Source organism: Salvelinus fontinalis, chromosome 13 (genome assembly GCF_029448725.1).
Source record: "Salvelinus fontinalis isolate EN_2023a chromosome 13, ASM2944872v1, whole genome shotgun sequence".
Taxonomy (NCBI): Eukaryota; Metazoa; Chordata; class Actinopteri; order Salmoniformes; family Salmonidae; genus Salvelinus; species Salvelinus fontinalis.
This window is the reverse complement of record NC_074677.1, coordinates 11,333,349-11,361,125: the sequence shown is the minus strand read 5'-3', so window position 1 is coordinate 11,361,125 and position 27,777 is coordinate 11,333,349. Positions and strand designations below refer to the sequence as shown.

The window sequence follows — 27,777 nt, the reverse complement described above, 5'->3', positions numbered from 1 at the left end:
CATAAATACTTTAATATTTTAAATTCTTCAGCATTTTGCCTTGATAGGTTATTCATTTATGACGTGGAAATGTCTCAATGTATTTATTTTGTCTCAAAGAGTCTCTCTCTCACACCATCGCACAAACACACCCTTTCTGGGCTGTGCAAAGCTTAATAGGCTATACTCTATCTATCCTGAGGGAGTTGCAGTGATCCTCCTAGCTACATTTTCACCAGCAGATCCGAGTAGATTAGATGTGTTTGTCATTGGAAAGGGTTTCATTTCTATAAAGTAAGTACCGTCTATCAACAGATAACAGATTAACATATTTACTATTAACAGATGGTTGTTCTAAGAATAAGGAAATCCCACAAAAGACGTTATGCACTTCTCTGTTTGAGCATTGTTGGCTTCATCATGTACCGGTACCTGGGGTAAGTAAGATAATAATATTTTACTTATTATTCATTCTATGGCATGTTTTATGAGCATGAATTGATAGACTGAAAGAAATGTTTTGTTTTCACTTCAATGATTAGTCCTACTCTGTATTGGACTCTCGCACAGTGCCCTTTTCTATCCAGTATGTAAAAAGGATGAATACAACTGTTTGTGGTGTCATGCATATCATTTCTTGATAGTGGATAACACAAAAATACTTTATTTTATCCATATTATCTATTTATAAGATTGGAGAACTATGTCCCATCTGGAATTTCAGCAAACTTGGGGTCTAAAAATAAAAAAATCTCCAAGCACAAGGCTATGAATTGGAGTAGCCTAGAAAGGAGTGCTACTTGTGTGACCTGTATTGTTCAATGTTTATTGACCCAAATCAATGTGGCACGGACAATTCTTGCCTAGTACTGCGCCCGGAGGCAGGAGAATGAGCAGGAGAGTAGGTTTGAGTGCCAACTCGTCCCAGTTCACCTTGGAGGGAGAAACATTCCGTATTCTGGGGGGATCCGTCCACTACTTCCGGGTCCCTAGAGCCTACTGGAGGGACCGCCTGATGAAAATGAAGGCTTGTGGCATCAACACCCTCACTACGTAGGTAGCATACAATCACTAAGGCAATCACTATCTTAGACCATCTGAAATGGCATGCTATTCATAGAGCACTACTTTTGACCAGAGTCCTATGGGTCCTATGGGTCCTAGTAGTGCACTATACTGAATAGGGTTCCAATTTGATCGTAACTTAAGCCTACAGTACAATAGTTACTAATAAAATAAGATAAAATGTTATTTGTCACACGCTTTGTAAACAACATGTGTAGACTAACAGTGAAATGCTTACTTACGGGTTCTTATCAAACAATGCAGAATTAAAGATAAAAATAAATACATTTGAAATAGAAACCGAGGAATTGAATAACGAATAACAATAATGAGTAAAAATAACTTTGGCTGTATACAGGGAGTGCCAGTACCGAGTCGATGTGCTGGGGTACAAGGTTGTTTATGTAGCTATGAATATATACAGTAGGTAGGGGTAAAGTGACTAGGCAACAGGATAGATAATAGACAGTAACTGCAGTGTATGTGGTGAGTGTGAAAGTGTTTGTGTGAGTGTGTGTGTGTGTAGCATTAGTATGCATGTGTGTGTGTGTGTGTGTGTGTGTGTGTTCAGTGTGTCTGTGGCATCAGTATACGCGTGTGCATGTTATGTGTGTGTTTGTTGTAATAGTTCATGACATTGGTCATTTGTTGGGCGATAAAAAGGAGCATTCTGTTTATCTTGCAGATATGTACCATGGAGCTTACATCAGCCAGAGAGAGGGGTTTTCCACTTTCAAACAGAGTTGGATTTAGAGTAAGGACCCCCTGTTCCTCCTCTTCAACATTTACAGTTGAACGTTTTCAGCTTTCCATTGCTCTATACAAACACAAACAATTGTCTTTCAACTTATTTATCCCCCCTGGCATTAATACTCAAATGACTGAAATGCATTGGCACTTTCATTGGCACTTTCATCTTTTGGCATCAGGTGTCGTTATTACTCGAGTTGCCATGCTCATGGGAGTGAGTAGCAGATGCACTATCCTGACAACATCCAATGCATCTCCACAACAACAGCGCTTGCTGTGCAATTAATGGCACTGAGGTCAGGTCACATGATTCCCATGTTTCCAGGGGACATGGGTTCACACCAATTTGTTATGTCTATGTTTCACAGAACATTTGCAAATCTGACGCTCAAGTGAAACTTACACTCCAAAATCAGACCTCAGTCCAGAAGTGGACTTTTTTTATATCTGAAAATAACTGACAATCTTTGGTTCAGAGTGATGTCCCAGTTTTTGCCACTGGTGTTGAGGTGAAGTAACTGGTGTACCTGACTGATTATAACTCTTCATCGTGTCTTGTTTTCCCAGAGCCTACATTAACTTGGCTGCTGAGGTAGGACTCTGGGTGATCCTGCGTCCAGGGCCGTACATTTGCTCTGAGCTCGACCTAGGAGGGCTGCCGAGGTCAGTCAGCTGTCTGTCTATCTATTTGTATGTTTGCCTGTCTATCTGTCTGTCTGACCTTCCATTTTTAAACCACTGCATTTGGAGTTTGGTGGAATTGAGGCCAACGGAGCCATCCATTTTGAATAGGAGACTGTCCTACACTACTTTACTGTTGAATTGTCTACTCTTAAGAGTCAGGACATTTCTGAGGCAACATTCCTCAGTAAATGTAATAAGGAAGTCGGAGCGTGTTTTGCACAGAGGCACTTGATCTAGCAACACAAGGTACCATTTTGATTGTAATATGCGACCATGGGGACCAGGGTAAACAACTTATGCTATACCCCAGGGAGGAGTGGATTGGCTGTCTTCTAGCTTTCTGTCCTCCTGGGAATATGACTCAACAGTTCATTAACAGTGAGATTCACTGACAACAACACCCCCAATTCTCTTTCTCCCTGGCAGTTCTAATAATACTTTTCCACTCTCTCTTCTTCCCTCGGTTAAGTTGGCTTCTTCGTGACGGGAGTATGAGGTTGAGGACTACACACCCAGGATTTGCTGAGGCAGTCAATACGTTCTTTGACAAGCTCATTCCAAAAGTGGTTCCTCTACAGGTCATTAATTGGTTCCTATTACAATAGAACATGGCTGTAGCCAAACTATAGCTATAGAATATATTAGCGGTATAATTGTCCTATATCATTTGAAAATGTATTTTTTGTTTTTTCAGTTCAAGAAAGGAGGGCCCATCATTGCTGTACAGTTGGAAAATGAATATGGATCATTTGCAATGGATAACACTTACATGCCTTTCATCAAGGAGGTAAACACACACACACACACACACACAAATATACACACACACACATACAAATGGACAAACAATGTAATTACGGTATGTATGGCATTATCCAATGAGGTTTTATAATGTATGGGTCATGTCCAGAATTGGTACTCACTACTGTGTTTCTTCATAGGCTCTACAGTCCAGAGGAATCAATGAGCTCTTACTGACGTCAGATAACCATGAGGGATTAAAGGAAGGGGGTGTGACGGGAGGTACAGTTTATCATTACAGTAGACGCACTTACAGAGTCCTTATTTTACATCGTCCTTGTGTCCACATTCCTTGATCAAAGTTCTGCTGTCATTTTACAGTATATTCCTTTAATTCCAACCTATCTTATAGTAATCAGAACAGTGAATCTACAGAAACTAAATCAGGGGGACATCAAGTATTTGAATGCTATTCAGGTACGTCCCATCCACTCCACTTGCTCCTCATCTTCATATTAGAACATTTTCAACAAATGCTTAACAAAGGTTACTAAGACGATCAGCAAAGTATTTATACATTGGCCACGCTTTAAAATGACACAAGTCTGTATTGATCATGTGTATGTTGTGGACTGTGTATTTATGCATGGCAGCCCAATAGCCCCATGATGGTGATGGAGTACTGGACAGGCTGGTTTGATGCATGGGGAGACCTCCACCATGTCCTCGCTCAAGAGGGTAGGGTTGTATTTTTAAGCTTACTTACTTACTTAGGCTTTGTCGTGGTCCCTCCATTTCTCCCTGTCCTGAACCTCTTTCCATGTGTTTACCTTCATCTTTCCAGTATATGCACGATTCTGCAATTATTTATAAGTAGCAGTCAGTGAAATGACTAATATTCCTTTAGCTTTTTCTGTAGTTTTTCAAACTGTGGAGTTTTTCTGAAGCTGCTATTCATGAACATATTCTTGTGCCTGTCATTTTCACATTAACATGCTTCTCCAAAATGTCAGTTATTAAATGGTTTGATATCTGCGATGAACATGAATGATCTCTTTGTTCGTCAGATATGGTTTCTGCTGTACGGGAGATTCTGAGACGCGGCATGTCCATCAACCTGTACATGTTCCACGGAGGGACTAACTTTGGCTTCATGAGTGGAGCACTGACAAACCCAATCTACAAGGCACTAATCACAAGCTATGGTATTTTATCCAGATATCTATTCCAGGTTTTAGCACCATTCCAATTAACACTGGTGGCAATGTGTTTTGAAGTTTCCTCTCACAATTTAGTTTTGTATTGTATTATCTTGTATTACACATTGCCACCAGTGAATGGCAGTGTGGACCAACATGTCATAAGAGATCTTCCCTGTACCGACTGATGATTGCTGTTATCCAGATTATGATGCACCTCTGTCCGAATCGGGAGAATACACGCCAAAGTATCACCTTCTCAGGGATCTATTCAGTCAGTACCACAGTAAGTTGATCACTAAACGTAAAAATAATAATTAAATAGCCTGACTTTTGTCAACTTTAAAGGCTGGTTTCCTGGACCAATAGAGAATCCCCATTGAAAATGTGTTTAAATCCAGGGTTAGTTTTACTGTAATCTGAGTGTGTGTGACCTCACTGTCTGATGACTCCCTTGTCCTTGTGTGTCGGAGGTGAGAAGCTCCCTGATATGCCAGCCCTGCGTTGGAAGGAGACGTATGAGCCAGCCATCATGTACCAGCACCTCTCTCTGTGGGACGCCTTGACCTTCGCTGAGGAGGTATGCGTGTGCATATGTATGTGTGTTTGTGCTTGTGTGTGCGGGCGCTGGTCCATGTGTAGGTCGGTGTGGGTCTGTGCCTCTGTGTGCATATGTGCGTATGTGTGTATGTACTGTATGCGTATGCATAGGTCAGATCTACACCAAACTTACGCTTCACGACTGTGTGTGTGTGTGTGGCTCTTTATGTCTCTCTAGCCATTTAAATCACCAACCCCAGTCAACATGGAGAATCTCCCAGTGAACAGTGGGAATGGCCAGTCCTATGGCTATACCCTCTATGAGACCATTATAACCAGTGGAGGCTCCCTCAAGTCCGGAGACAATGTACGGGACAGAGCCCTGGTGGGTCTACACATCCTATAGACACAATGTCTTGTTAAAATGTAGAGTTTATGACACAGTTCTATAACATTTTTTATATTAAAATGGTCCTGTTAATGTGGAAATCTCTTATGATTTTCTTATGATAAAGAAGCTGGGAAAATACAGTTACGTTTGAAGGCAATTATTTGACAGATGTGAAGTTTGTTTTTAGGTGTTTGTGGACAGACACTACATTGGCATTTTCAAGCATCAGAATCTGGAGCTAGCGGTGCCTGATGGAAAGGTACATGCAAGATGAACACGAGGCCTACTGGAAGCTACTTCCAAATAGTACCTACAAGCTTTTCAAGCTTTCATAATTGTTAACAACAAAAAGTATGAAGCCAAATAATAATTTAATATTCTAACTACAGGAGAAACGGACATTGAGCTTACTGGTTGAGAACTGTGGACGAGTTCACTATGGGAAAGCTCTAGATAAACAGCGCAAAGGTGCACACCTATTTTGCCTATATTATTCTACTGTAGCAGAAACCGGTAACAATGTCCTTATTTTCAGATTTGATGCCTTTTTATTGTCTGTGTTGTATTTTAGGTCTCGTAGGTGACATTCTATTGAACAACACTCCTTTGAGGGACTTCACAATATACAGTCTGGATATGAAAACCAGCTTTATTGATAGGTTTGTATATTTACATTTTCAACTTGTAGTACTTGTAAACAATCAAGCTCATAAAAAGTCATTTTTATGAGCTTGAGCACTACAGATCCCAATCAAGCACACCAATGTTTGCGTGTGAACATTTCATGGAACACACTTCTGCTGGTGGCCCACTCTTTGATGGAATGCATGTACATATTAAACAGTGTGGCGTTAATATATTTGTGACTACACCTTGAGTAATATCTATTTCAGCCTTAACCAGGCACCTTGGATGTCCCTTCCACACGTTCCCACTTTCCCTGGATTCTTCCTGGGAAGAATGTTTACCTACGGTTATCCAAGTGACACCTTCGTCAAGCTACCAGTGAGTAAATACAGTCATATTATACTGTGATACTTTGGCTGTGACACTTGCTATGGTGTGCATGCTTCTCTCTGATGCTATTGTATGTTTGTTATCGTGGAAGTGGAGCAGGGAAGTCTAGTGATTAAGGGCCTGATTCAGACTTAGGAAAGGCGCAATGAGCTCTTTGGGAGTGTCTCCCTTATGCGGAATGAATATATTTAATTAAACCGCTGAAAAACCTCCCACTTGCTGGCAAGTAGATTTCCTCATGGAGTTTTCATTCAATGGGGTTTTCAGTACATTTATCTAAAGCCATCCCTTTAAATATGGTGTACCATTAATTATACTATTTTTATAGACTCAATATAATATATTGAGATAGCGGGTTCAGAATATTAGGGATCAATGAAAGAAAGCCATCTAAACATATGCATATTCAGAGCTTGAAAGGATCTACAGAGAAGAATGGTAGAAACTCCCCAAATACGGGTGTGCCAAGCTTGTAGCATCATACCCAAGAAGACTCAAGGCTGTAATCGCTGCCAAAGGTGCTTCAACAAAGAACTGAGTAAAGGGTCTGAATACTTACAGCACCAGTCAAAAGTTTGGACACACCTACTCATTCCAGGGGTTTTCTTTATTTGACTATTTTCTACATTGTAGAATAATAGTGAAGACATCAAAACTATGAAATAACACATATGGAATCATGTAGTAACCAAAAAAGTATTAAACAAATCTAAATATATTTTATATTTAAGATTCTTCAAAGTAGCCACCCTTTGCCTTGATGACAGCTTCGCACACTCTTGGCATTCACTCAACCAGCTTCAAGAGGTAGTCACCTGGAATGCATTTCAATTAACAGGTGTGCCCTGTTCAAAATTAATTTGTGGAATATCTTTCCTTCTTAATGCGTTTGAGCCAATCAGTTGTGTTATGACAAGGTAGTGGTGGAATACAGAACATAGCCCTATTTGGTAAAAGACCAAGTCCATATTATGGCAAGAACAGCTCAAATAAGCAAAGAGAAACGACAGTCCATCATTACTTTAAGACATGAAGGTCAGGAACATTTCAAGAACTTTGACAGTTTCTTCAAGTGCAGTCGTAAAAACCATCAAGCGCTATGATGAAACTGTCTCTCATGAGGACCACTACAGGAAAGAAAGACCAAGAGTTTCCTCTGCTGCAGAGGATAAGTTCATTAGAGTTACCCCACCTCAGAAATTGCAGCCCAAATAAATGCTTCACAGAGTTCAAGTAATATACACATCTCAACATCAACTGTTCAGAGACTGCGTGAATCAGGCCTTCATGTTCGAATTGCTGCAAAGAAACCACTACTAAAGGATACCAATAATAAGAAGAGACTTGCTTGGGCCAAGAAACACGAGCAATGGACATTAAACCAGCGGAAATCTGTCCTTTGGTTTGATTAGTCCAAATTTGAGATTTTTGGTTCCAACCACCATGTCTTGTGAGACGCAGAGTAGGTGAACGGATGATCTCCGCACGTGTGGTTCCCATCGTGAACCCTGGAGGAGGTGTGATGGTGTGGGGCTGCTTTGCTGGTGACACTGTAAGTGATTTATTTAGAATTCAAGGCACACTTCAGCAGTATGGCTACCACAGCATTCTGCAGCGATACGCCATCCCATCTGGTTTGCTTTTAGTGGGACTATTATTTGTTTTTTTTCAGGACAATGCCCAAAACACACCTCCAGGCTGTGTAAGGGCTATTTGACCAAGGAGAGTCATGGAGGGCTGCATCAAATGACCTGGTCTCCACAATCACCGGACCTCAACCCAATTAACATGGTTTGGGAGGAGTTGGACACCAGAGTGAAGGAAAAGCAGCCAACAAGTGCTCAGCATATGTGGAAACTCCTTCAAGACTTTTGGGAAAGCATTCCAGGTAAAGCTGGTTGAGAGAATGCCAAGAGGGTGCAAAGCTGTCATTAAGGTAAAGGGTGGCTACTTTGAAGAATATAAAATATGAAATATATTTTAATTTGTTTAACACTTTTTTGGTTTCTACATGATTCCATATGTGTTATTTCATAGTTTTGATGTCTTCACTATTATTCTACAACTTATAAAATAGTAAAAAATAAAGAAAACCCCTGGAATGAGTAGGTGTGTCCAAACTTTTGATTGGTAATGTATATAAATGTCATTTTTCATTATTTTAAACAGTTTTAGCTTTGTAGACTAATGAGGGGGGGGGGGGGGGGGGATAATTTAATCCATTTTAGAATAAGGCTGTAATGCAACAAAATGTTGAAAAAGTCAAGGGGTCTGAATACTTTCTGAATGCACTGTACATATCATGTTGATATGTTGATATGTTTGCTTCCATATGACTAGATGATCATATAATCTAAAAGAAATTGCTATTTGTAATTACAATCCCCTTCTCCAAACTCAATTACCTAGCTCTTATCAATTTATACATTATAGCGCATAGAGAATGGTGTTATATCTATAGCAGATGTTTTTCCACTTGGAACCGACCGGTGCTCGGCCTTATCCATGGTTTCCTCATGCGTAAAGGTGGTGAAATTACGAGGGTATCAAATCATGGTCAGAATACGGCGTATCTGTAGACTCACCTCCGCCATACATTTCTATGATCTCCACCACAAACCAATAGCTGGCTGTCACACGCGTTTCCTCACACTCAAGTTCAAGGTCAAAATACGCATAAAGACAAAAGTGCATAAAAAGGGAATAAAGTCCCATTGATGTGCATGTAACTCAAGTCTGAATTTCTCCTAAGTGAATTGTAAATAGATACATTTTCTAAGAATGAACTAGAAAATCCCCTGAAAAAAGTGTGTTAGTATTTATGGTATTGAAGTAGTATGTTTGAGGTTGCTTTCAGCTAGGACATTCATTATTTATGAGGCGTAAACTAAAGGGGATGACAGAAAAGTTATGATGTTGATAATTTTGTAATGCCTATGATAATCTTTGCAGGGCTGGGGAAAAGGGGTAGTCTTCATCAATGGTTTGAACCTGGGGCGCCACTGGTATATCGGGCCCCAGCAAACACTCTACCTCCCAGGACCTTTTCTCAACAGTGGAGTAAACCAGGTAGGACTCACTACAAGCACTTAGTCAGCAACATTATGATAAGATAATAAGACATTAAAAGAGATCATACATGCTCTTATGTTCTTAGTCTTAGGTTCACAAAGTTGTGTGTACTTACAGTCTCGTTCAGTTACCCTCATGTGTTTCTTCATCATCTTCATTTTCATCAACATCATGCAGATCATTGTGTTTGAAGAGCAGGAAGCTGATTATAAAATCACGTTTGAAGAGACTCCTGATCTGGGCATGGCTGCGGACATTCAGTAACTGCATGTACATTGTCTGGGGATAACTCACCTTATCGATCTTGAGCAGAATATTGTTCATCATTTTATTGACGTAAATGTCATCCAATCTGTATTTTTATTGAATCTAGTAACGAGAACAAAATATCACAGCCTAAAAACAAAGCTATTTTCAACTGGAATCATTGTGTTGGCTAAACAAGTCATCAACGTCTGTATGTGTCATGATGACAAGTATTTTGGTTATAAAAAATGGCATGTCATGTTAGTGATAGCATTCTGGTGACTCTTGCTTCCAAACAAAATGTTATACCTGTATCATCTGACCACTGATTGATAGGCTACAAGAGCTTCAGCAGTTTTATTTTAGTATTTATCATGCATTAAATTGGCAAATATGAGTTAGTGTGCTGTATGTGCTTTGCACTTCAATAATGTATTTTCCCTGAGACCAGGACTGTATAGGATTAATTAATACAAAATTAAACCAATGCTATGATTTTGAACAGAAATTACAATATCAACAAGAATAATAAACCACGTCAAACAAGGAAAGCAAAGAGATGCTGACATACTAAGTACATTTTTATGATCATATTTACATATAAATATTACAGTGGCAGTTTACAATGCAGAAGTATTCCTTCTGTTTATCTTTGAATATCAAATCAAAGGTCAATAAGTGGCGTTTGGGGTCCAGACTGGTCAGAAAATGACATACTGTATCAAGGGAAGACTATTACTGGCATGTATCCTGTGACTGTAGTATGTGTTGTGAAATAATAATATCGCATTGACTAGCATTGTAATTAAAAAATACATAAAACGATTTCACTGGCAAATGTCCTCACCTATTTTCTGTTGGAGGTGAAACAGCATTTCACACTAAAATTAACATAGGCAGCAGAGCCTGATCTTAAAGTGCTGATAAAATCAGTAGTGTTATGTGATCAGTAAATGTGCAAATGGACAAAAAACAAACAATCAAAAGTCTGTGTGCATGTGCGTCACGCATGCGCACCCACTCATATATGTGTGTGCATGTCTGTGTGTGTGTATGTGTGTGTCTGTGCACACGCATTTGTATGTGTGTACACTGTGCACGCCTATCTGTGTATGTGTATGAGACGTGTTTGTGTGTGTGAGACGTGTCCTAATTAGTGATTTGAGGGAGTGGAGCTGTCTGAATAGCTCAGTGTTTTACAGTGGAACGTGGGAAGGGTTCATGTCCTCTCCAGATCAGTCTGTCAGTCAATGCTGACTCGAGTCAGACAAGGACCCCTTTATCCAGCTCTGCTCCACACCCCAAGAACAGTCCGCTCCACGACAAAGGGAGCCCAATCACCAGCAAACAAGGGCCATTCGGGTCTCCTGATTGGTCCGGTTTGGTCCAGTACCTAGTTTTGAGGATGTTGATTGGACAGTTGGTTTGTGTCGGCTGGGTTGACAATGCTTCTAATTGGCCACTGTAATGAACCACCGACAGTCTTTTGTCTTAAAACTTCTTGAGAATACAGGGGGTGCTGTTTCGCATTAGCATAATTGCCTCTACAGATTAAACTGCCTCTTATTCAATTATTGCTGTTACTATATGCATATAACCATATACCATTGGATAGAAAACAAGCTATGGTTTCTAAAACCGTTCCAATTTCGTCTCTGAGTGAAACACAGGTCATTTCACAGCACTTTCCCTGAGCCAGAAGAAGATTGCAAGATGTGTATGCTCGCTTCAACGCTCTGCCTATATATGGTCATGCCACCTATGACCCGAAACACACTTCATTCTTCTTCCTCTGGGTGTCAGGAAGTTGTCAGAGGAGAAATTTTTTGTTTATCTTGTACTGACGTGAAATAAGACCTATTTCTTTAGCGTGACCGACAACTTCCGGTTTTCTGAGACGCGCGTTTTAGAGGTGCCATTGTCTTTTGTTATACTGACGTTACGGATGAAAACTATCTCCGTCTCGAAGTTTGTTTGATACATGTGACCATATCACCGTAATGTATGTTTTTTCAATATAGTTTAATCAGATTATTAGAATTTTTTCGGGAGTTTTGCCGTGTTCCGTTCTTTGAGTTTTTTAACTTTGGACAGGGACCGTGCCAGTCGACCAGTACTCAGGCTAAATGAAGAGGGGAAGTTGCCATTGTGAATGGATTGAACGACTCATCAGGACTAAGGACACCTTGATCAACATTCTGATGAAAGATCAGCAATAGTAAGAACCAATTTACGATGTTATTTCATATATCTGTCGTGCATGTGAACTGGTCGGGCGCGTCCAGCTGGTTCTGGCTGGCCTGGTTATGCTAATTTAGCGCTACATTTTGTTTTCGCTATAAAACATTTAAAAAATCTGAAATATTGTTTGGATTCACCAGATGTTGGGCTTTCAATGTCTGTACGCTGTGTATTTTTTCTGAAATGTTTTAAGACAAGTAATTAGTTATATAACGTTGGTCTCTGTAATTGTTCTAGCTGCATCAGCACTATATCAGATTGCAGCTGCAATGTAGAACTGTGATTTATACCTGAAAAATGCACATTTAAAAAAAAAAAACTATGCTATACCATAAATATGTTATCAGACTGTCATCTTATGAATTTGTTTGTTGGTTAGTGGCTATCAATATCTTAGTTTAGCCGAATTGGTGATAGCACCTGATGGAGTAAGAAACTGTTGGAGTAAGAAAATGGTGTCTTTTGCTAACGTGTTTAGCTAATAGATTTACATATTGTGTCTTCCCTGTAAAACATTTAAAACATCTGAAATGGTGGTTTTATTCACAAGATCTGTGTCTTTCATTGGGTGTCTTGGACTTGTGATTTAATGATATTTAGATGCTACTATTTAATTGTGACGCTATGCTAGCGATGCTAATCAGTGTGGGGGGGTGGGGGGTGCTCCCGGATCCGGGTTAGGTACTCTGTAGAGGATTTATTAAGCTGCACTCTGGCGACTGGCTAGCTCCTCGTGTACAGCTTCCATCGATGCATCAGTAAAACGCTTAGCTAGATACAGTATCACCATCATCTTTGAAGCTATGCTTTGATATTCTACGCCTGTATTGATACGTGGCTATGTGCTGCTTGTAGTAGACAAAGTGGCTGTCTGACTCCCTTTACAGTACTATTACTGTAAATACATATTAAACTCCAATCCTGCCTGCCTGGAGCTTGTCTTTAGTCAGTCCGTTTGGAATGACAGTCATATATTTATTAGCTGTAATAACTCAATGGTATAAAGTATATGGGCTTAGGAGATAAAGAAAATACATCATTAAGAAATTATTTCAGAGTTACATTCTCAATGGAGAATGTACCAAACATGGAGAGAATTGTTTAGGCAAATGGTTTTGAAGAGGGGTTCATAGACATTAAACCATAAAAATAGCTTTTTAGTATGGATCACCTGTCAAGTTTTTATTTTATGAAATCATAACATCCCTGTTATACAAATTCAGACAGATTCAGCAAAGCTTTACTCTATGAATAATAAAATAATATTAAATGCTTTAATATAATAATAATAAGCTCACAGAGGCTCAGATAGACAGGTTGGCCCTCAGACATAAGGTTGCAAAATTCCATTTGAAAAACCTGGGAACTTTGGGAAAGGTACAGGAATATTAAATCCTACATAATCCCAGTCACTTTAAAGCTTTCTTATTACCTGTGTTGGAAGAAGTTTCATATCTCCACGTTGGAGTCGGTAAATCCTTTCTTTCCCTCATTCACCAGAACAGGCTTCTCTGTCCTAGTGTGCCATACAAGTACCTGGTGGATGGGGGGGGGGTTCACGTTAAAAGGGAGGAAAAGGTACAACTGTGTGTGTGAGTGTGTGAACACAGGTGAGATGCAAGGGGTCTAAAACACATGGGTTTATGAAACAGCATGCATTCTCTAAAGCATTTGATCGGAAGTACATTTCATGAGGCAAAATGTAAAAAAAATTGAGGAATAAATATTTTCTTATGTGTGGAATCAAACCCACAACCATAGTGTTGCAAGCACCATGCTCTACTAACTGAGCTACACAGAACAACTATCATATCCTCACCTTAGTGCAATTAGCAGCCTTGGGCTCCAGGTCATTCAGGGTGACCAGCTCACGCAGTAAGCTGCTCTCCTGGTATCCTCCCTTGACTCCCCGCAGCTTGAAGTAGGCCTGAGGTTTAAAGAGAATGAGGCGGAGGTTCACCGCAAACCCAGCCATGTCTATGGCAAAGGGTCGGTGGGGGTCAAACACAGTCTTCCATCCATACACCTTGCCCAGGGTGTTGACCTGAGGGGACTCGTAGCGCAGGCCGCCCACAAAGGCTACAGGCCACACCGACACCTTCCTCGTTGAACGCATCTACACAAGAAGAAGGAGAGAGAGGGTTGTTCCCATAGAGATTTGTATTCTACATGTAATTATATGGTTGAGTCATTGGTTGGAGAAGGATTACTATGTGATCAATAAGTATTGATTTTCCAGTATATTATATTAATTTATTTTATCATGCACAAATAGGCAGGTGTCAAGTGATGCCTATGTTTTTAGGCTGTGCATTTACCTAATGGAATACTGTAAGGATTCATGTTATTTATGTCATTACACAGTTAGTGTGCACTGAAGCCAAAAATGTAGCCTATTTTGGTAACTCAAGAGGAAACAACTCTGTACTGCACAACATCTCTCCCTGTTCCACTCACCTCCTCAAACAGCTCCAGACTGTAGGTGTTGTCATCATCTGCAAAGTAGACGATACCTGGCTGGCTGTGTCTATTGTTGGAGCTGAAAGTCTCTCGGAGCCAGCGCAGGGCCAGGTTCCTCTGCATGGTTCCCCGGGGTATCCTGGGGTCCCTCGTGTCCCCACGCAGCTTATAGTTCCTGGGTGTCTCCACGTTGAGGTGAGTGTAGTTCAGGCTTGTTTCCCGGAGAAGCCTGGTCACCAGCGGGGTTCGTCGCTGAGAGTCCTCCACCAGGATCCAGTGCAGGTTAGGCACGTGGAGGAAGGTGTTGGCCAGACGTGTCAGCTCTGCCTTCTGGACCGGTCGGCTGTAGGTTGGAGTGATGACGTGGAGGGTGGGGATGACATCAGACCAGGGCGGCGGGCGGCTGTAGACGTATTCGGTGTGTACCACCTCCACAATGTCCTTGTTGTTTTCAGAGGAGCAGGGCTTCTTGAGGGTGAAGGTGTTCCGGGAGTCTCGTCGACTCTCATGTCTGTCATCTAGGAGAAGGGAAAGAAAGCTGGTGTTGTTGGTATAATAAACAATTATAGACTGTTTAGGAATTGTACGTTTCCAGAAAGATGGTCTTCGTAGAGAGTAAGGCAACATCTAGTTGTGCAAATAGTTGTACATAGTTGTACAGTTGGACTTAGCCATATGTTATGGAGTAAATTTTATTCAAATTGTTTGAACAAACGTATCATTCTGAAATCTAGTGTCATGCTTTTTTGCGAGACATGTAATCTCCTTGTGATAAATATAAATAATCATCACTAACTTATAAAGGAATTAAGTAGTTGTCAGACTAATACGAGTCAGTTTAAGGTGTGAATCCGAATAGAGAAATACACTACATGACCAAAAGTATGTGGACACCTGCTCGTCAAACATTTCATTCCAAAATCCTGGGCATTAACATGGAGTTGCCCCCCCCCCCCTTTGCTGCTATAACAGCCTCCACTCTTGGGGGAAAGCTTTCCAATAGATGTTGGAACATTTGCTGCGGGATTTGCTTCAAATTCTGCCACAAGCGCATTAGTGAGGTTGGCACTGATTTTGGGTGATTAGGCCTGCCTCGCAGTCGGCATTTCAATTCATCCCAAAGGTGTTAGATGGAGTTGATCTCGATAAAACATTTCAGTATGGACCTCGTTTTGTGCATGGGAGCATTGTCATGCTGAAACAGGAAAGTGTCTTCCCCAAAATGTTGCCAGAAAGTTGAAAGGACCAAATTGTCTAGAATGTCATTGTAGGCTGTAGCGATAATATTTTGCTTCACTGGAACTAAGGGGCCTAGCCCGAACCATCAAAAACAGCCCCAGGCCATTATTCCCCCTCCACCAAACTTTACAGTTGGCATTATGCTTTGAGACAGGTAGCGTTCTCCTGCCATACGCCAAACCCAGATTCGTTCGTCGGACTGCCAGATGGTGAAGCGTGATTCATCACTCCAGAGAACGTGTTTACACTGCTCCAAAGTCCAATGGCGGCGAGCTTTACACCACTCCAGCCAATGCTTGGCATTGCGCATGGTGATCCTAGTCTTATGTGAGGTTGCTCGGCCATGGAAACCCATTTCATGACTTTCCTGATGAACAGTTCTTGTGCTGACGTCGCTTCCAGAGGTAGTTTGGAACTCGGTAGTGAGCATTGTAACCGAGAACAGATTTTTATGCACTCCCATTCTGTGAGCTTGTGTGGCCTACCACTTCGTGGCTGAGCCGTTGTCGCTCCTAGATGTTTCCACTTCACAATAACAGTACTTACAGTTGACCGGGACAGCTCTAGCAGAGCAGAAATTTGACAAACTGACTTGTTGGAAAGGTGGCATTCTATGACGGTGCCATGGTGGGGCTGTTCAGTAAGGCCATTCTATTGCCAATGTTTGTCTATGGAGATTGCATGGCGGTGTGCTCTATTTTATACACCTGCCAGCAATGGGTGTAGCTGAAATAGCTGAATCCACTCATTTGAAAGGGTGTCCACATACTTTTATATATATTGTGTAATTCAATTCTGCGGACCATACATATTGTACTGACAGAGCTCATATTGATAGCGACCTCATGCCACGGTCTCACAAAATGACAATTTTCCTTCACACACTGGTGAGATTTTCAGCTCATTATGAACAAAAACATATCCCCATTGTCTTAAAAGTCTTGCAATAGAGAATGAAGCATATTCTGATAAAATGTTAAGTGGGGGAAAATGCCAAAAGATTCAGCTGTAAAATCAGGGACGTGTAGACTTTGTTATTTTTAATCATGTCTCTAAAGTGTACTATATAAAGAGGAGCATCCCAAAATAAGCAAAATGTTTTTCCTTTACGAGAGAGACTAACCATGAAACCCCCCTAGGTAAATGCAGGAACGACTTTTACCCTTTCGAGCAGGTAGCAAGGGGTTGATGGCACTCTGATGCCAAACAGTGATGAGTAGCGTCCAAGGCAACACGATCAACACGATGGCCAGAATGTCTCGTCTCTTCGGCATCTCCGAGGTCAAACCTGAGCCACGTCATTACCTGCAACACACAACAGATGGGGAGTGTTATGTGCTTAGTCTCCTTTACACTTTTAAAGTACCCTCTGGAAGTATCGTTTTGATATTGGCAACACATTAACAGTCTACTTACAGACATGTTAACATGTCGTTTTCCTCTGTTTTGACATACAATGATTATTGTTAGCCAATTGACCTGCTAAGGCTAAGAGGTAGGGCTGGAAGCCGTGGTTAAACTGCCAGTAACTGCATGATTAATGTGCTCATGCTCCATGCAAGCCCCATGACTTGTCATCAGAATATATAATCTCAGCAAAAAAATAAACGTCCTCTCACTGTCAACCGCGTTTATTTTCAGTAAACTTAAGATGTCTAAATATTTGTATGAACATAACAAGATTCAACAACTGAGACATAAACTGAACAAGTTCCACAGACATGTGACTAACAGAAATTGAATAATGTGTCCCTGAACAAACGGGGGTCAAAATCAAAAGTAACAGTCAGTATCTGGTGTGGCCACCAGCTGCATTAAGAACTGCAGTGCATCTCCTCCTCATGGACTGCACCAGATTTGCCAGTTCTGTGAGCCCTCACCCTCCGATCCAACAGGTCCCAGACGTGCTCAATGGGATTGAGATCCGGGCTCTTAATTAACTGGCCATGGCAGAACACTGACATTCATGTCTTGCAGGAAATCGCGCACAAAACGAGCAGTATGGCTGGTGGCATTGTCATTTTTTATTATTATTTTTTAACATTTTTATTTCACCTTTATTTAATCAGGTAGGCCAGTTGAGAACAAGTTCTCATTTACAACTGCGACCTGGCCAAGATAAAGCAAAGCAGTGCGACAAAAAACAACAACACAGAGTTACACGTGGGATAAACAAAAGTACAGTCAATAACACAATAGAAAAATCTATATACAGTGTGTGCAAATGACGTAAGGAGGTAAGGTAATAAATAAGCCATAGTAGCGAAGTAATTACAGTTTAGCAAATTAAGACTGGAGTGATAGATGTGCAGATGATGATGTGCAAGTAGAAATACCGGTGTGCAAAAGTGCAAAAAAAAGTAAATAAAAAAACAATATAGGGATGTGGTAGTTTGTTGGATGGGCTATTTACAGATGGGCTGTGAACAGCTGCAGCGATCGATAAGCTGCTCAGATAGCTGATGCTTAAAGTTAGTGATGGAGATATAAGTCTCCAACTTCACCGATTTTTGCAATTCATTCCAGTCATTGGCAGCAGAGAACTCGAAGGAAAGGCAGCAAAAGTAGGTGTTGGCTTTGGGGATGACCAGTGAGATATACCTGCTGGAGGCGTGCTATGGGTGGGTGTTGTTATGGTGACCAGTGGGCTGAGATAAGGTGGAGCATTCCCTAGCAAAGACTTATAGATGACCTGGAGCCAGTGGGTCTGGCGACGAATATGTAGCGAGGGCCAGTCGATGAGAGCATACAGGTCGCAGTGGTGGGTGGTATATGGGGCTTTGGTGACAAAACAGATGGCACTGTGATAGACTGCCTATAGTTTTCTGAATAGATTGTTGGAGGCTATTTTGTAAATTACATCGCCGAAGTCGAGGATCGGTAGGATAGACAGTTTTATGAGGGTATGTTTGGCAGCATGAGTGAAGGCTTTGTTGCGAAATAGGAAGCCGATTCTAAATGTCATTTTGTATTGGAGATGCTTAAACCTCTCTGGGATAGGCGGGACGCTTGCGTCCCACTTGGCAAATAGCCAGGGAAAATGTAGAGCGCCAAATTAAAAAAAATGATATAAAATCAAACTTTCATTAAATCACACATATAAGATACCAAATTAGAGCTACACTCATTGTGAATCCAGCCAACATGTCAGATTTCAGAAAGGCTTTTCGGCGAAAGCATAAGATGCTATTATCTGATGATAGCACAACAGTAAACAAAGAGAGTGTATGACGAATTTCTTTTGTTGGCACTCCAATATGTCCCATAAACATCACAAATGGTCCTTTTGTTCGATTAATTCTGTCCATATATGTCCAAAATGTCCATTTATTTGGCACATTTGATACAGAAAAAAACAGCTTCCAATTTGCGCAACGTCACTACAAAATATCTCAAAAATTACCTCTAAACTTTGACAAAACATTTCAAACTACTTTTGTAATACAACTTAAGGTATTTGTAAACGTTAATCATCGATCAAATTGAAGACGGGTCTATCTGTTTTCAATACAGGAGGTCAACAAACTAACGCTACTTTTCTAGTCTTGCGCAACTCTCAAACAGTACACATAACGTTACACTGATTCCAGATGGCCGTTCTTCTTCATTGCACAAAGGAATAACCTCAACCTATTTCCAAAGACTGGTGACATCCAGTGGAAGCGGTAGGAACTGCAAACAGGTTGATTAGAAATCTAGCATCCCAATGAAAACTCATTGAACAGACGGTGACCTCAAAAAAAACAAAATCGTAATGGTTAGTTCTCAGGGTTTTGCCTGCTACATAAGTTCTGTGATACTCACAGACATGATTCAAACAGTTTTAGAAACTTCAAAGTGTTTTCTATCCAAATCTACTAATACTATGCATATCTTATATTCTGGGAATGAGTAGAAGGAAGTTGAAATTGGGCACGCTATTTATCCAAAAGTGAAAATGCTGCCCCCTATCCTAGAGAAGTTAATATTAGTCTGTAAGGGAGTTTGTAGTTGTCCACATATTCTAAGTCAGAACCATCCAGAGTAGTGATGCTAGTCGGGCGGGCGGGTGCGGGCAGCGAACGGTTGAAAAGCACGCATTTAGTTTTACTAGCGTTTAAAACCTCTACCGCTTCTCTCTCCCGGATCCGGGATCCCCCTCATCAAAAAAGCTGACTAGCATAGCCTAGCCTAACGCGACAGGGATATCATATAATATAATTTTCATGAAATCACAAGTCCAATACAGCAAATGAAAGATAAACATCTTGTGAATCCAGCCATCATTTCCGATTTTTAAAATGTTTTACAGCGAAAACACAATATGTATTTCTATTAGCTAACCACAATAACAAAAGACTCAACCGCATATTTTCACCATTTTTCTCCCGCATAGGTAGCTATCAAAAAACCGACCAAATAGAGATATAATTAGTCACTAACCAAGAAACAACTTCATCAGATGACAGTCTTATAAAATGTTATACAATAAATTTATGTTTTGTTCGAAAATGTGCATATTTGAGGTATAAATCATAGTTTTACATTGCAGCTATCATCAAAAATATCACCAAAGCAGCCAGAATAATTACAGAGAGCAACGTGAAATACCTAAATACTCATCATAAAACATTTATGAAAAATACATGGTGTACAGCAAATGAAAGATAAACATCTTGTGAATCCAGCCAATATTTCAGATTTTTTAAGTGTTTTACAGCGAAAACACAATATAGCATTAAATTAGCTTACCACAATAGCCAAACACACAAATGCATTTATCAGCAGCAAAAGGTAGCGATCGCAAAAACCAGCAAAATATATAACATTTTGGTCAACTAACCTTGACCAACTTCATCAGATGACAGTCCTATAACATCAGGTTATACAATACACTTATGTTTTGTTCGGAAATGTGCATATTTTGAGCTGCAAACCGTGGTTATACATTGTGAATATGTAGCATCGATTCACCAAATTGTCCGGAGATATTTTGGACACTTACCTAATCTGACCAAAGAATTCATCATAAACTTTACTAAAAAATACATGTTGGACAGCAAATGAAAGATACACTAGTTCTTAATGCAACCGCCGTCTTAGATTTTTTTAAATAACTTTACCATAACAAACAGCTTACGTTATAGCGAGACAGCGCCCGCAAAAAGGGCGGAAAATAGGACTCAACATTTTCCACAGAAATACGAAATAACATCATAAATTGTTCTTACTTTTGCTGAGCTTCCATCAGAATCTTGTACAAGGAGTCCTAGGTCCAGAATAAATCGTTGTTTGGTTTTAGAATGTCCTCTTCTCCTGTCGAATTAGCAACCTTAGCTAGCCATGTGGCGCGAACATGCCCATCTTCTCCTGACGCAAAGAAAGGAAAATGCCAAAAGTCGCAATAAACGTTGAATAAACTGATACAACTCGGTTGAAAAAAACTACTTCATGATGTTTTTATCACATCGATCAATTAAAATCAGAGCCGGAGATATCCACCGTGTATGCCGAACGCTTTTTAGAAGCCAATGTCGATGTACTTCGCGCGCCACAGAAGACAAAGAAATTTCCAGACCTCCCACTCCAAGAGCTCTTGTTCGACCTCAGATCAAGCTAGACACCCCATTCCACCTTCCACTGCCTGTTGACATCTAGTGGAAGGCGTATGCAGTGCATGCAAATCCATAAATATAAGGCAATTCAATAGGCAAGCCCTGGAACAGCGCATCGTTTTCAGATTTTTCACTTCCTGCCTGGAAGTTTGCAGCCAAATGAGTTCTGTTTTACTCACAGATATAATTCAAACAGTTTTAGAAACTTGAGAGTGTTTTCTATCCAATAGTAATAATAATATGCATATTGTACGATCTAGAATAGAGTACGAGGCAGTTTAAATTGGGCACGATTTTTCCCCAAAGTGAAAACAGCGCCCCCTATTCACAGCAGTTGGAGGCCACGGAAGGAGTTGTATGGCACTGAAGCTTGTTTGGAGGTTTGTTAACACAGTGTCCAAAGAAGGGCCAGATGTACACAGATTGGTGTCGTCTGTGTAGAGGTGGATCAAGGAATCACCAGCAGCAAGAGCGACATCGTTGATATATACAGAGAAAAGAGTCAGCCCGAGAATTGAACCCTGTGGCACCCCCATAGAGACTGCCATAGGTCCGGACAACATGCCCTCCGATTTAACACTATCTGAGAAGTAGTTGGCGAACCAGGCGAGGCAGTCATTTGAGAAACCCAGGCTGTTGAGTCTGCCAATAAGAATATGGTGATTGACGGAGTCAAAAGCCTTGGCCAGGTCGATGAAGATGGCTGCACAACACTGTATTTTATCGATAGCGGTTATGATATCGTTTAGTACCTTGAACGTGGCTGAGGTGCACCCGTGACCAGCTCGGAAACCGGAATGCACAGCAGAGAAGGTACGGTGGGATTCGAAATGGTCAGTGATCTGTTTGTTAACTTGGCTTTCGAAGACTTTAGAAAAGCAGGGCAGGATGGATATAAGTCTGTAACAGTTTGGGTCTAGAGTGTCACCCCCTTTGAAAAGGGGGATGTCCGCGGCAGCTTTCCAATCTTTAGGAATCTCGGACGATACAAAAGAGGGGTAGAACAGACTAGTAATAGGGGTTGCAACAATGGCTGCGGAAAATCTTAGAAAGAGAGGGTCCAGATTGTCTAGCCCAGCTGATTTGTATGGGTCCAGGTTTTGCAGCGCTTTCAGAACATCTGCCATCTGGATTTGGGTGAAGGAGAAGCTGGGGAGGCTTGGGAAAGTAGCTGCGGGGGTGTGGAGCTGTTGGCCGGGTTTGGGGTAGCCAGGAGGAAAGCATGGCCAGCCGTAGAGAAATGCTTATGGATATTCTTGATTACCGTGGATTTATCGGTAGTGACAGTGTTTCCGAGCCTCAGTGCAGTGGGCAGCTGGGAGGAGGTGCTCATATTCTCCATGGACTTTACAGTGTCCCAAAACCTTTTGGTGAGAGCTACAGGATAAACATTTCTGTTTGAGAAAGCTAGCCTTTGCTTTCCTAACTGACTGTGTGTAGTGGTTCCTGACTTCCCTGAAAAGTTGCATTTCGCGGGGACTATTCGATGCTAGTGCAATACGCCACAGGATGTTTTTGTGCTGGTCGAGGGCAGTCAGGTTTGGAATGAACCAAGGGCTATATGCTGGCGGGTCATGTCAGGATGAGCCTGCAGGAAGGGTACCACATGAGGGAGGAAGATGTCTTCCCTGTAAGGCACAGCATTGAGATTACCTGCAATGACAACAACCTCAGTCCGATGATGCTGTGACACACTGCCCCACACCATGATGGACCCTCCACCTCCAAATTGATCCCGCTCCAGAGTACAGGCCTCGGTGTAATGCTCATTCCTTCGACTATAAACGCGAATTGATCATCATCCCTGGTGAGATAAAACCGTGACTCGTCAGTGAAGAGCACTTTTTGCCAATCCTGTCTGGTCCAGCGACGGTGGGTTTGTGCCCATAGGTGACGTTGTTGCGGTGATGTCTGGTGAGGACCTGCCTTACAACAGGCCTACAAGCCCTCAGTCCAGCTTCTCTCAACTTATTGCGGACAGTCTGAGCACTGATGGAGGGATTGTGCGTTCCTGGTGTAACTCGGGTAGTTGTTGTTACCTGTCCCGCATGTTCGGATGTACCGATCCTGTTAGGTGTTGTTACACATGGTCTGCCACTGTGAGGACGATCAGCTGTCCGTCCTGTCTCCCTGTAGCGCTGTCTTAGGCGTCTCACAGTACGTACATTGCAATTCATTGCCCTGGCCACATTTGCAGTCCTCATGCCTCAGGCACATTCACGCAGATGAGCAGGGACCCTGGGCATCTTTTTTTGGTGTTTTTCAGAGTCAGTAGAAAGGCCTCTTTAGTGTCCTAAGTTTTCATAACTGTGACCTCAATTGCCTACCGTCTGTAAGATGTTAGTGTCTTAACGACCGTTCCACAGGTGCATGTTCATTCATTGTTTATGGTTCATTGAACAAGCATGGGAAACAGTGATTAAACCGTTCAAAATTAAGATCTGTGAAGTTATTTGGATTTTTACGAATTATCTTTGAAATACAGGGTCCTGAAAAAGGGACGTTTCTTTTTTTGCTGAGTTTATTGTGCCTTCGGAGAGTATTCACTTTTTCCACATTTTGTTGCGTTTCAGCCTTATTATAAAATGGATTAAATGAAGAAAAAAAATCTCAGAAATCTACACACAATACCCCATAATGACAAAGCAAAAGCAGCTTTTTAGAAATGTTTGCAATTGTATTAAAAATTAAAAACAGATATACTTTATTTTTCGTAAGTATTCAGATCCTTTGCTATGAGACCTGAAATTGAGCTCAGGTGCATCTTGTTTCCGTTGAACATCCTTGAGATATTTCTACAACTTTAATGAAGTCCACCTGTGGTAAAATCTATTGATTGGACATGATTTGGAAAGGTACACACTTGTCTATTTAAGGTCCCACAGTTGACAGTGCATGTCAGAGCAAAAACCAAGCCATGAGGTCAAAGGAACTGTCCGTAGAGCTCCGAGACAGGATTGTGTCGAGGCACAGATCTGGGGAAGGGTACCAAAAAATGTTTACAGCATTGAAGGTCCCCAAGAACACAGTGGCCTCAATCGTTCTTAAATGGAAGAAGTTTGTAACCACCAAAACTCTTTCTAAACTGAGCAATTGGGGGAGAAGGGCCTTGGTCAGGGAGGTGACCAAGAACCCGATGGTCACTCTGACAGAGCTCTAGAGTTCCTCTGTGGACATGAGAGAACCTTCCAGAAGGACAACCGTCTCTGCAGCACTCCACTAATCAAGCCTTTATGGTAGGGTGGCCAGACGGAAGCCACTCCTCAGTAAAAGGCACATGACAGCCTGCTAGGAGTTTGCCAAAGGCACCTAAAGATTCTCAGACTATGAGAAACAAGATTCTATGGTCTGATGAAACCAAGATTAAACTCTTTGGCCTGAATACCAAGCATCACGTCTGGAGGAAACTTGGCACCATCCCTAAGGTGAAGCATGGTGGTGGCAGCATCATGTTGTGGGGATGGTTTTCAGTGACTGGGAGAGTAGTCCGGATCGAGGGAAAGATGAACGGAGCAAAGTACAGAGAGATCCTTGATGAAAACCTGCTCCAGAGCGTTCAGGACCTCAGACTGTGGTGAAGGTTCACCTTTCAACAGGACAATGACCCTAAGCACACAGCCAAGACAACGCAGGAGTGGCTTCGGGACACGTCTCTGAATGTCCTTGAATGGCCCAGCCAGAGCCCGGACTTGAACCCGATCGAACATCTCTGGAGAGACCTGAAAATAGCTGTGCAGCGATGCTCCCCATTCAACCTGACAGAGCTTGAGTGGATCTGCAGAGAAGAATGGGAGAAACTCCCCAAATACAGGTGTGCCAAGCTTGTAGCGTCATACCCAAGAAGACTCTATGTTTCGATAAAGTACTGAGTAGAGTAAAGGGTCTGAATCCTTAAGTAAATGTGATATTTCAAAATGTCTAAAAAAACAGTTTTTGCTTCGTCATTATGGGATATTGTGTGTAGAAGAATACTATTTAATTAATTTGAGAATAAGGCTGTAACGTAACATTGAGGTAAAAGTAAAGGGGTCTGAATGCTTTTTGAAGGCACTGTATATATTTATTTCCCTTTGTTAATTTTAACCATTTAGAATTTAAAAAAGTAAAAATTAAAAATGTCAATTTAACCATTTACATTGCAGACTGAATTAAAATACAAATGATCTAAGCTCTGAATATGGATTTTTAAAAATTAAAACCACAATCCTGAATTTGTGTTTTAGACTAATGGCAGCCCCATCATTTTGCTTCTCAGAAAACATGCCCACATTGGCACAAATGTTGTCCCCATGTAGGCTGCCAACATTGGGCCAATGTGCCTTTGCTGGGCTAGCCTGTGTTGGGCTGATGTGGGATTGCTGTGGGCTAGCTTGTGTTGGGCTGGTGTAGGCTTGCACCATGGCTTCATTATAAAATGTTGAACCTAAAGAATCAGTGACAGTGATTCTCCACTTTTCAAACGGGATAGATTTATCCAGTTCATAGATGGATGGGTGTACCCATGGTGGAGCTAGCTGCCATCTAACGGGCGACCATTGCGGCAATGTTAAATCTGTTTGAATTCACCACATGCTAACCCTCCATTGAGGTTCTGCTATAGCTCCCAGACGGGTTCTGCAGAGATAAAGCATTTGCAAAGGAACCTGCTGCCCCTTCAAAGCCATTGTACTCTAGAAAATATGTCAGAGACGGCTGCAAGCTTTCATTTCTTTCTGCCTTATAAAAAAGGCAAGCTGGAACACTACATATAAAGAATAGCTCCTACTGCTAATGAGCTGAGAAAGCATAAATTGGTTGTATTCCTAGGTTTTTGAATGACATCGGATGTTTAAATCGTTATTGCGCAGGTTCAAAGCATTAGTACTTCCCTCTCTGTGCAGATTATCTAGTTTCAGTTGACTACTTATACTATTGGCAGCTGGTGGAAGGATAAATGGGGAGGACAGTAAACCCTAAATCTGAAAATGAGGAATTATACAGAGCTTTAAGCATAGAAATGCCAGGTGTTTCTTAGATCATGATTCATGATGTGAAATCTGCGGGGAGATCTCATTTTAGCAAACTTTACAGTACTGTCGGCTGAAGGTATTACTCTCTGACTTCAATCTAGTAGTATAATCTGGTTTGTTTCAAATTAAAGGGATAGATTATGTAAGGAAACAATAGTAATTTAGGTGAACTATCCCTTTAAATCCACAAGTATGTTTGACTTAAAATAATTTCCGTGGGTTTAAGGAAATGAGTCTGCCTCATTCTGTCCAGCGCTACTCACGTGCAAACCAACCAACCAACCAACTGACTGTTTTGGTTGAAAGGATGACTGAAACACAGATGCTGATCTCTTGGCTCCCCAAAAGCACAATTAACACGTTTCACAATTAAACACATTTAAATGCATCAACATAAAGGGAAACAGAGAGATAGTGTATTGGGCTCAGAGACTGTCTATTCGGCTGGGTAGGATATACTGTATGTATTCAATAAATAAAATACTCCTCTTTTAGTTACCACCTATTTCCGACCAAAACAGGAGGGATAAATAATGCACAAAAAATAGCCAGCCACCCTCTTTTCATTCTCCTCACCTTCGCGGTGTGATCAAGACAGATAGGCTTGTTAATTACAGCTCTTTAGACGTAATTAATCCTTGATTAAAGAGGATAAACCTCAGTCTGGGAGATCAAAGGGACACGGTATCTAATTTTCGAGCTAGGCGAGTCGTGTTGGGGGTCTCTTTGTTAATTAGGTATAATTAATATCGGGAGGGCAATTGACATTACAGAGCATCCTGGAAATCAACTGTTTAACTTGGAAAACTTGGAAAAATTTACTTGGAAAAATAGAAACCTCTATCTGAGACACAAACATTACTTTAAATCAAACCTCATGAAAGCTCTGAGCCCTAATGCAACATCATTATAGCCTACATTACCCATCAGGACAGTATCAGCACAATGTCATATTATGGCCAACCTGTGGAAAGATAATTGGCCTACAATCCTAGCACCAAAACACTGTGTTCAACTGGTTGATGGTATGATAACAGTTATGTTAATGTAAACCCAGCCAACATGACCCCATTGACCCCATGTGGGTATTCAGTGGGCAAGGTTAGCCCACACCAATCCCACATCAGCCCATCATGTGCTAGCGAACAAAAACCCAACACAGGCTAGACCATACCAAGCCCACACCAGCCAAACACGACCACACCAGGCCCACACCAGCCCAACACGACCACACCAGGCCCAACCCAACCCAACCCAACACGACCACACCAAACCCACACCAGCCAAACACAACCACACCAAGCCCACACCAGCCCAACATGACCACACCAAGCCCACACCAGCCCAACACGACCACACCAACCCAACAGGACAACTCCAAGCTCAAAACGTGCTAGCCTACACCAAGTCCATGCCAGACCAACACGTGCTAGTCTACACCAAGTCCCCGCCAGACCAACACGTGTTAGCTTACACCAAGTCCACGCCAGACCAACACGTGCTAGCCTACACCAAGTCCAACACACCAAGTCCAAAACAGCCCAACACAG

At 41.5% G+C, this 27,777-nt stretch overlaps 2 protein-coding genes across 4 annotated transcripts in view; one reads left to right on the top strand and one right to left on the bottom strand.

Moving 5' to 3' along the window:
- The first annotated feature begins 439 nt into the window (after window positions 1-439).
- On the top strand, window positions 440-9,942 carry LOC129868065 (beta-galactosidase-1-like protein 2). The gene is made up of 18 exons (XM_055941657.1): window positions 440-1,032; window positions 1,730-1,798; window positions 2,362-2,457; window positions 2,948-3,056; window positions 3,173-3,265; window positions 3,420-3,501; window positions 3,632-3,696; window positions 3,873-3,957; window positions 4,287-4,424; window positions 4,624-4,704; window positions 4,892-4,998; window positions 5,197-5,343; window positions 5,537-5,608; window positions 5,739-5,817; window positions 5,921-6,008; window positions 6,243-6,354; window positions 9,319-9,435; window positions 9,616-9,942. The coding sequence occupies exons 1-18, from the start codon at window positions 821-823 to the stop codon at window positions 9,700-9,702; spliced, it is 1,839 nt and encodes a 612-aa protein (XP_055797632.1). The 5' UTR covers window positions 440-820; the 3' UTR covers window positions 9,703-9,942.
- Window positions 9,943-10,247: 305 nt separating this feature from the next.
- LOC129868066 (galactosylgalactosylxylosylprotein 3-beta-glucuronosyltransferase 1-like) overlaps window positions 10,248-27,777 on the bottom strand; it is a 58,928-nt gene continuing 41,398 nt past the window's right edge. Inside the window, exons 3-7 of one of the 3 annotated variants that reach the window (XM_055941660.1) lie at window positions 16,787-16,929; window positions 14,383-14,903; window positions 13,745-14,041; window positions 13,358-13,461; window positions 10,248-11,146 (exon numbers count right to left, since the gene is read on the bottom strand). In XM_055941660.1, the coding sequence (XP_055797635.1) occupies window positions 13,375-13,461; window positions 13,745-14,041; window positions 14,383-14,903; window positions 16,787-16,898 (1,017 nt within the window). In that variant the 5' untranslated portion in view covers window positions 16,899-16,929 and the 3' untranslated portion in view covers window positions 10,248-11,146; window positions 13,358-13,374. Of the gene's footprint in view, window positions 13,462-13,744; window positions 14,042-14,382; window positions 14,904-16,786; window positions 16,930-27,777 lie in introns of all 3 variants that reach the window. The other 2 variants (XM_055941659.1, XM_055941658.1) reach the window with 2 other exon arrangements.

Bases quoted from the DNA above. Each gene is read 5' to 3' on its own strand.
- LOC129868065 (XM_055941657.1), top strand. From the start codon at position 821: ATGTGGCACGGACAATTCTTGCCTAGTACTGCGCCCGGAGGCAGGAGA. The intron at 3,697-3,872 runs GTACGTCCCATC...TATGCATGGCAG, and splicing joins AGTATTTGAATGCTATTCAG to CCCAATAGCCCCATGATGGT. The intron at 4,999-5,196 runs GTATGCGTGTGC...ATGTCTCTCTAG, and splicing joins CCTTGACCTTCGCTGAGGAG to CCATTTAAATCACCAACCCC.